Raw genomic sequence first — 9,032 nt, 5'->3', positions numbered from 1 at the left:
ATATATTGCTATATTGCAGAATGCAGTTTCCAAATATTTTCGCCGTTTACGTGATAGAAATGTCTACCAGTAAAATTTATAGCTAATATGGTGTATGATTTATATATATATATTGCAGAATGCAGTTTCCAAATATTTTCGCCGTTTACGTGATAGAAATGTCTACCAGTAAAATTTATAGCTAATATTCATATAGGGTGTATGATAATATATATATCTTTCTCTTAAGAGAAAAGCTTTTTATATTCTTGATGAATTTTAAGATCGCAAAATATGTCAAAAGTTTTGTTCTTTTCTCTAATAACCGATTTAATTGCAAGATTATATATTTAATAATAAAAAAGCATTAAGACGCATTCGATGTACTTATAAAATAAAATTCTATTCTCCAAATTTATGCCAAAAGTGAACTTTGATCGCGATAATTTGCCATAAAAATATTCAACGTTAAATATTAAAGATTTACATGCAATTTTCGTTAAAATAAACCGATATATTTATTAGGAAATCTTTCTTCGATTCAGTAGTAATTACCAAACACTCTGTAGACGCGCATGTTATTATTGTTTGGCGATATTAAATGCCGCGAGCTTTGCGCATAGCGGTGTCACGTGCGGAGCGTACATCATTCTGAATATGTAATTGGAAAGAGGATAATGATTGTGGAGCGCAATCCGCGAACGCGATAATAATCGGGTGGCATTCGTTCTAATTCAAACCGCGCATGTCGTGCACCTTTAATGGATACCCTACATCATCCGCGTAGCGCACGACTAGGTTTAAATTGAAACCACATGAGAAAATAAATCTCGACGTCGATATATCCAGCGACCCCGGGCGACCTGCTCTTGATATATATCCTATAATTTAGGCCGCGCGTCTTAGATATCCCTGATCCTCATCTTGTCTTTTCTCGCGGAACGCGACACCCTCTCGCAGTTAAATACTGATCTTCAGCCATGGAAACATAATCTTGCCTTCATTAAATTTATGTTGAGATTTATCGAATATGCTATTACCTTGAATTTTATGTCCGTTACATCTTCCTTTAATTGAAAAATGTGAATATATTTGTGTTAGAAATAAATTCTATAAGAAGACAATTGCACAATGAAGTTATGAACCGAAACATGGATTCATTCGCAGTTTCTACACGCTGTTTGAGAAAAGACTGGTTTAAGTGCCTTTTCCCGCTATAGTCATTTCATGGGTGTACCAAGAATGGACGATAAATTCTAATAAAAACCGTCACGTAGCAATCGCATCTGTAGCGGTCGCGGTCTTTAATATCGATCTACTACAATAAAATATTGCTTGAGTCTATTTTGAGAGCCTTCCTAGTCGTGGAAAATCTTCTAAGTTTCTTTTCATGTAACAATCTATCTCATCTCCTCTTTAAACATGTAGCAACAAATTTTTTTAATAATGTTTAAAAAATAATTATTCTTTACAATATATAACTTAATCAGAATATAATACTATGAAAGAATAAAAAATAATATATAAAAAAAAGTGAATATTTCATATATATATAAAGTTTTATATATCTCTTTCTTATATATAATAAAATTACATTAATAAATATAGAATAAGAACCTGATTTTTGAAAGAGCATATTTCTTCTCGTTTCTTTTGAGATTCTTTCAAGCTTCTTGCTTCATTAGTCATTATATGTGTATGTGTATGTAAATTCCTATTACAGGAAAAGATTTCAGCTGCACGATTTTATTCATCGCATTTTCTCTCACGTTTAGATAAACATCAGCATAACTTTCTTGGGGCCAGTACACCGAGTTTTGAATATTGCGACACCATCACCCAACACGACACGAGAATCATTCTCGTATCCTACGACTGTGAAAATAGCCCGGATTTCGCCGAACTACATGCGCGTGGCGAAACCAACGGCAAAACCCCATTCCTCGGTAACTTTTATCCTGCATGGTTCCAGTGCATTCAACGTCACCCAACAGGAGGGTATCGTTTACGTGTCCAACGAAACTAAGCTACGATCCGAGCCCGACACCATTCAGTAAGTTCACTCGTTCTACCCTAAATAGCTCAATGTCATGCGAGAGCGAAACATTTCCGATAATCTCTGCATGAGAACAGCAAAGCGCTATTAAGTTCAGATTTTCCGGGATGTATCTTCAATGCTTGATTTAGAGGGCAAAAGTAAAATTAAATTTGCGTCGGTCATCATCTTGCGTTGGTCGATTTCATATATGTATAGAAAAGCTATAAAACTATAAAACGATAATTATGTATTCAAATGTACCTACATAAAAGAACCAAATATTTAGACTTATTTCGATCAATATATATATATATATATACATACCTTATTTTATCTCAATTGCAATTTTAACCCTAATTTTGATTTTAACTTTAATTTTAGTTTTAGTTTTAATTTTAATGTTGATTAATGCCAAGTTTTAAGTTTTAAGTTTTAATTTAATATTAATCTTAATTTGAATTTTAATTATAATTTCAATTTTGAGTTTTGTTTTTTTGGATTTTAAATATGTTAATTGTTAATTTTTAAGAATGTCTGACTATCAATTTATTGTGAAAACACAAAGGAAATTTTAATTTAAATTTTAATTATGATTTCAATTTTGAGTTTTGATTTTTGGATTTTAAATATGTTAAATTTTAAAAATTTTTGACTATCAATTTATTGTGAAAACACAAAAGAAACACACGACACAACACAAGACACAAACACACAAAGACAGAATAACAAATGTAAAAACTGGAAGTCATCCAAAGCCGCAAGGCGCGGATTAATAATTAATAAAAAAAATATATATATACATACTTAAAAATAAATTAGATAGTGAAGTACCCTGGCACGAATATAGCTCAAACGATTTTTTTCCGTACAACGTACATGAGTATTTTTATTGCATTTTGAATCTAAACTATATACATTTGCTTATATGTATTTCAAATATTTTTACTAAAATAATATTGATAATATTTGGATACTTTATATGATTGATATGTATAATTTAAATTTTAATAAGACTGTGTTTGTTCTCAAAACTTCTACTAACTTACAAAACTTTTATTAATTTTACAAACAAAATCGCAAAAATAAAATAAGCGTAAGATTATAAGACCATTGATGTGGGAAAATCCCTAATTAATTAAAGTCAATGCTATCTCAATGAGTATTGACACTTCGCCTGTCCAGGGCAACTTTTCTTGTCATGCGAACATGATGTGATATCGGCTTATTCGCCAGGCTGAAATTAAAATGGAGCGAAGAGAATCGTGCGTCGACGACCAGGACGCTACAAGTGAAACTAGTCAACGTGCTGCCGTCGAAGACTAACACGTGCGAACAATTGGCTCATGAAGAAATGCACTCATGCGCAAATGCGAAATCGCGTGAGGATTGCGAGAAGTCCTGCGGAATCGCCAGCGGAGTCTTTAGGTACGTCTAAACTATTCGTTCACAATATTAGTACAACAATAATATGCTTTTGAGTATATAAACGCAATCTTTGTTAACAATAAAATAGGAATGCTTTACCTCAATTGAAATTTTAATAAAAACTTTAATAAGAACTTTAATAGAAACTTTTTTTTATCTCGAAAAATAAATATATATATTATTTATAAAATAATAAAATAGCTAATATAGCGGAATAATTAAAGTACGATTATAATCACGAAGCAACAATTGGTAAGCTCAATAATAGTTAGCGTTTAATTAAAAAAAAAATATTATTATTTTTAATTGCCACACCCAAAAATTATTATATTTTTAAAACTTTCTTCAAAACTTTTTTTTATTTTGCGCAAGGGAAGCATTTCATTTAATTTTCAACCAATGTAAATCCAATACTAGTGAATTTTAACAGCAGAAACGCATTTCTCAGTGCTTTCTATTCAGCGAACAAATGTTGCGTGTCTTATTTTAAAATCACACCGTTGGGAGTAGCGTAGAATACCACTTTATTTCCACAAATGAAGAATTTTCGGAAAGTTTTTACACAAACCTCTATCTTCCAAAAAGTGTAAAGGAAATATTGCATAAGAAAAAATGAAAAAATATATTTAGGCCATTTATAAATTAATAAATTTACGAGTGACGTATAAAATTTATACAACATTTGACGCGTTAAAGAAAACGGTAATTGATCGGCAGCCACATCCTATATATAAAAAAACATTTTTTTATATCGAGCATTGTGTGCAATCGTGCGCAAATTGATTTTGAAAATGACAGTGATTTTCCATAATAAAGTAAAGGGAGAGGCTATCTATGTCATTACTTTCGTTCTCTTTCCCGGAAAAGCGTCACGTCGCCATGAGCCTCAATTTCATCGTAACGACTATTTCAGACGATAATGCGTCCAGGTTTATGGCTCTTCCATTTCACTTGACTCGTTTTCGCTGTTTCTTCCGATAACTATTGTTTTGTGATGTGATAAGGTAAAGGCAATAATTGTCAGTTCATTTTTATCGTTCCCCTTCTTTATTATACTATGTTATTAAAAAAAAATAATGGCTATCATTTTTCTTCGCTCCGTTTCCCATTTCTTGAACATGCCAGTGTAATTTAGTATTTCAATTTTGCACAGAGCATTGCTTACTATTGAAAATGTTCTTTACAAGAGACACGTCATATAACTTTATCGATATTTAACTTATGATGACAATTTTTCTTTATTTATTGCTTTTCTAATTTTTTCTTTTTTCTCAATTAACTTTTATTATTTTAAGTAATCAAGCATTTATATATTGTATATTCCGCATTTTTCTAAAAATTTTTTTAAAAAATAAGCATTTATTTGAAATATAATGTAATCAGTCAGTTTAAAAAAAAAGCTTATAAAAGATTTATAATGAAATAATTTATAATTAACATTTTTTAAGGATAAATATAAATTTGTCAGAATTATTTTCTCAGCCTACGATATAAAATGTTTCACACGAAGATTTATCCCAAATAATTTTGGAGGAAACAACTTTATACCTGGACCATTCTATGTCATACGCAATTATAAGAAGACTTTAATAAAATAAATTTATGCGTAGCAAGGACAGTTTCGTCGGTCGATGCGTTTGGAGGAACAACAAGAGAAACAATCGAACCAATGTTATGACTCAAATGACGAAATATTATTCCACCTGTTCGCCGGATCTCACGTACTGTCCGGACAACGAATGTGACGAGCTGGAGCGCAGCAATCCGCGTATATGTCCGCAAGACTGCGTCAAATGTGAGTAGTATGCGTTGATTCATCGATCACGTTAACGCAGTAAAGCCATGCGTATCAAAATGTCAGGATCCTGCTGTTACGTTACATTACTAGTATTGTAAAAAATGCATACAATACAAGATTTGCGGCGACAATTGAGATGATTTTAAACATAAAGAAATCTTTTTCTAAAATACTCTCAAAAAGATTTGTACTCTTTAAATTTTAACGATGCGTTTGGAGGAACAACAAGAGAAACAATCGAACCAATGTTATGACTCAAATGACGAAATATTATTCCACCTGTTCGCCGGATCTCACGTACTGTCCGGACAACGAATGTGACGAGCTGGAGCGCAGCAATCCGCGTATATGTCCGCAAGACTGCGTCAAATGTGAGTAGTATGCGTTGATTCATCGATCACGTTAACGCAGTAAAGCCATGCGTATCAAAATGTCAGGATCCTGCTGTTACGTTACATTACTAGTATTGTAAAAAATGCATACAATACAAGATTTGGCGACAATTGAGATGATTTTATAAACATAAAGAAATCTTTTTCTAAAATACTCTCGAAAAGATTTGTACTCTTTAAATTTTAAAATATTTCTATGTTTTTAATAAATATTATTGGATATTATTGGATATTCGAAATATTATTTAAGAAGATTTTCGCAAGCATAGAATTATGTTTAGATCCTCAGTTTTAAGGACTCTGGGACAATTTTTGATTTAAAGGAATTTTGTGTTATCGTCGTCACAGTTAGATCTCATCGAAAGGAATTTAAGGGCCATTGGAAAAGGATTACTATGCTCGTTTTTGAGAGGCACTCGATCAATGTGTGATCTCGTTCGCGTTTTTCAGCCGACGATACGGCGTTTTTCGCCCACATGAACCAGAACGGCCACGGCATAAAGAGCGGGGTAGACATCTGCACCTGTGATGACACTGCAATTAAATTGCAATGCGTCTGCGGGCCCGGTGTTCAACAACAAGGAAACGACGTCCCAGGTGCTAAGGAAGAACGATCTAGAAAATCGCGGGATCGGAAAAATACCGATCCTGTGTCGGGCGCGCGCAAAGGTCAGTCGTGTCGCGACGCATAACTTTTTTCACATGGAAGTCGCGTGTGTTAAATAGTATTGAACCATAATAATAAGAGAGAAGAGAACACGCGTTCTTGAATTATCTTAGATATCAAAATTTAAAAGTTTAAATAATTAAATTAGTTTAATATTTAAATATTTTAGTACATTTCGGATTTTTTTCAATGACTGGAGAAATAGCTTGAAAATAACCGCTTTACTATTGTCATTTTACATCAAAGAGCTTGTTTTTTCACTCTATTAAGCATTATTAACCTTTGTCCTTTACGCTTTTGCAGCGTCCAGCGGACCATGCGGTCCCACATGCATGATGGGCGTTATTGGAGCTAGTCTGTTTGTTCTGATCGTGATTGTGGGCTCGTTTATTACATGGAGGTACAGGTAAGAAGCCAAAAAAATCAATTATATAGCATAATAAAATTATCTTTTTAATACGATTTTAAAATTTTACGCAACATCATTTATATAGAAATTTATTGTTAATTATTAAAACATACATAATATTAAAGCTTTCTATTCTGTAATAATTTAAAATTATTATTATAGTTTTTAGTAGTAAAAATGATATTAAAATTTGCTTGGAAAAGATTAATAATGTCACGATGCATCAAGATAGTGATTTCTGACAATACCTTGTTAGAAATCTTTTGGTCCATATGGATCTTAGAAGGATTTAGTGAACTATCGCTTCTGGACCAGTGGCTTATTGCAGAGCTTATCAGCTCGAGTCTCATGTTTACGAGGAATTGAGGACATTACGAATCTCGTGGTTAACTAGGATTTCGAGCATGATTTACTTAACCTCCGATTTTTCGAAATAAAGAAAATACACAAAATTTTTTGCAACGGAAGCATAAACAGATTGATTAATCACATTTATTAATTTCATTATAAAAAGAGTTAAAGCGTCATCCAAATATCAGATGCACTGATAACACAGATCGATAGTCCATAAAACTTCGATAGTTGCCTGCGAGACAAACTTATCGCACCATGTTGCAAATTCTGCTTGAAAACCTATATTGTTTTCGCGAAATATTTGATATATTTTCTAACTTCATAACTTGCGGACAGATCAGCAAATTCATTGCAGAAATATAAGATTGAAAGAATTTTTCACCAGAGGAAAGAATACGTTTGTTTGACTTATCCGGAAGTAAAGCTGAACTTGTCGGCAAGAATTCTTGCAGAGAACAAAATTGCAGAAGTTTCGGCAGATATGCATATTGCACCTGCTATCTTTACACATCTTTTCGCAACTTGCAATCAACTATCTTTTCTTTTGTTTTTTTTTTTTTTATTTTTGTAAAACTTTATACATATGTATTCTATGTAATTATTTTTTTTTTTTTTTTTTTATTTTTGTAAAACTTTATACATATGTATTCTATGTAATTATTTTTTTTTTTTTTTTTTTATTTTTGTAAAACTTTATACATATGTATTCTATGTAATTATTTTTTTTTTTTTTTTTTTATTTTTGTAAAACTTTATACATATGTATTCTATGTAATTATTTTTTTTTTTTTACATTATAACGTTATCATTTATCATTTAATTTTTAATGTAAATCAAATTTGAACATTGATGCATATTTATTAATATCAGAATAAAAGGCATTAAAGCACCATCCAAATACCGAGAGAGAGTAACATATAGCAATTTAAAATAAAAGGTAATTGTGAAGGTACATATATGTACATATCCATGTATCTAAAGAATTAACATATTCCGTTTGTGCCAAATAAATTTCTACCGAATTAATGTGATAAATTACGGATACTCTGGTCTTGTATAGGCAATTCAAACTCGCTAGTCCGCAAGCTATCCAAACTTTCAAATTTAGGTCAATGTCTATTAGAATTTCTCTCCTAAAGTAACTAATGCCACAATAGTCCAACTTTTGTTGAGCTGCATTAATGCATTTTGAATTAACTCAATCGAAACGCGAAGAGAACAAAGTATATTTTATCCCGCAATAAAATATAATTCGTTGCAATAAATTTTTTTTTATTCTTCTATTGAAATAATTTATTAATGTCATTTAATAATAAATTATTCTCCGATGATTAATAATTATCTTTTATAGAGAATTCTGAATTAACTTTAACTGCTATAATTGATAATGGCACAATATACTAGAGAGAGAGTTTAACTCCGAGATACCTCATTTCACGCTATAAACCAAAATGGTGAGCCAACATACTTCGTCTTCCGCATTGCAATGCTCTGCGTTCCAGGATGGCGGCGAAGGGCGTACGAGGGGAACGCAAACACAGGGTGGACGATGCGGCAAATGGTATTGGTATTTTGCCGTCCGACTACATCGATCGTGGCGATGGTCTCTTGATCGGTCTGGACACCTTCACAGCGGCAAATCGTCATCTATTGCTGCCCAAGACGTGTCCGGTAAATATTTATCTTATCGGTTATACTTGCAATCATATCAATCAAAAATTCATAAAGAATTCAGTGCAAGAAAAAAAAAGAGAGGTAAAAGCATATAAATTATAAACTTATTTTATTTTTGTATTAAATCAATTTTTGATTAAAATTGATATTGAGGAATTGCTATGCTATAAAATTGCTATTTACGTGCCATAAATACGAAAAATAATATATACGAGGAAAATGTTTATTTGCGAATAGAAGCAAAGTAATTGCATAAGATACGTATTTTCGTGTTTATAGAAGCAACAATTGAAAAT

General features: G+C 31.7%; 1 protein-coding gene across 1 annotated transcript in view; it reads left to right on the top strand.

Moving 5' to 3' along the window:
• The window catches only part of LOC115235161 (proto-oncogene tyrosine-protein kinase receptor Ret), an 85,536-nt gene that overhangs the window by 66,867 nt on the left and 9,637 nt on the right, over positions 1 to 9,032 (top strand). The window contains exons 9-14 of the mRNA XM_029806763.1: positions 1,755 to 2,032; positions 3,251 to 3,442; positions 5,053 to 5,237; positions 6,083 to 6,301; positions 6,603 to 6,705; positions 8,565 to 8,733. Coding sequence (XP_029662623.1) covers positions 1,755 to 2,032; positions 3,251 to 3,442; positions 5,053 to 5,237; positions 6,083 to 6,301; positions 6,603 to 6,705; positions 8,565 to 8,733 — 1,146 coding nt within the window. The remainder of the gene's footprint in view (positions 1 to 1,754; positions 2,033 to 3,250; positions 3,443 to 5,052; positions 5,238 to 6,082; positions 6,302 to 6,602; positions 6,706 to 8,564; positions 8,734 to 9,032) is intronic.

The sequence above is a fragment of the Formica exsecta genome, unplaced genomic scaffold (genome assembly GCF_003651465.1).
Source record: "Formica exsecta isolate Colony F162 unplaced genomic scaffold, ASM365146v1 scaffold211, whole genome shotgun sequence".
In the NCBI taxonomy this organism is placed as follows: domain Eukaryota; kingdom Metazoa; phylum Arthropoda; class Insecta; order Hymenoptera; family Formicidae; genus Formica; species Formica exsecta.
The sequence above is the reverse complement of the archived record's forward strand: the minus strand, read 5'-3'. Positions and strand labels throughout refer to the sequence as shown.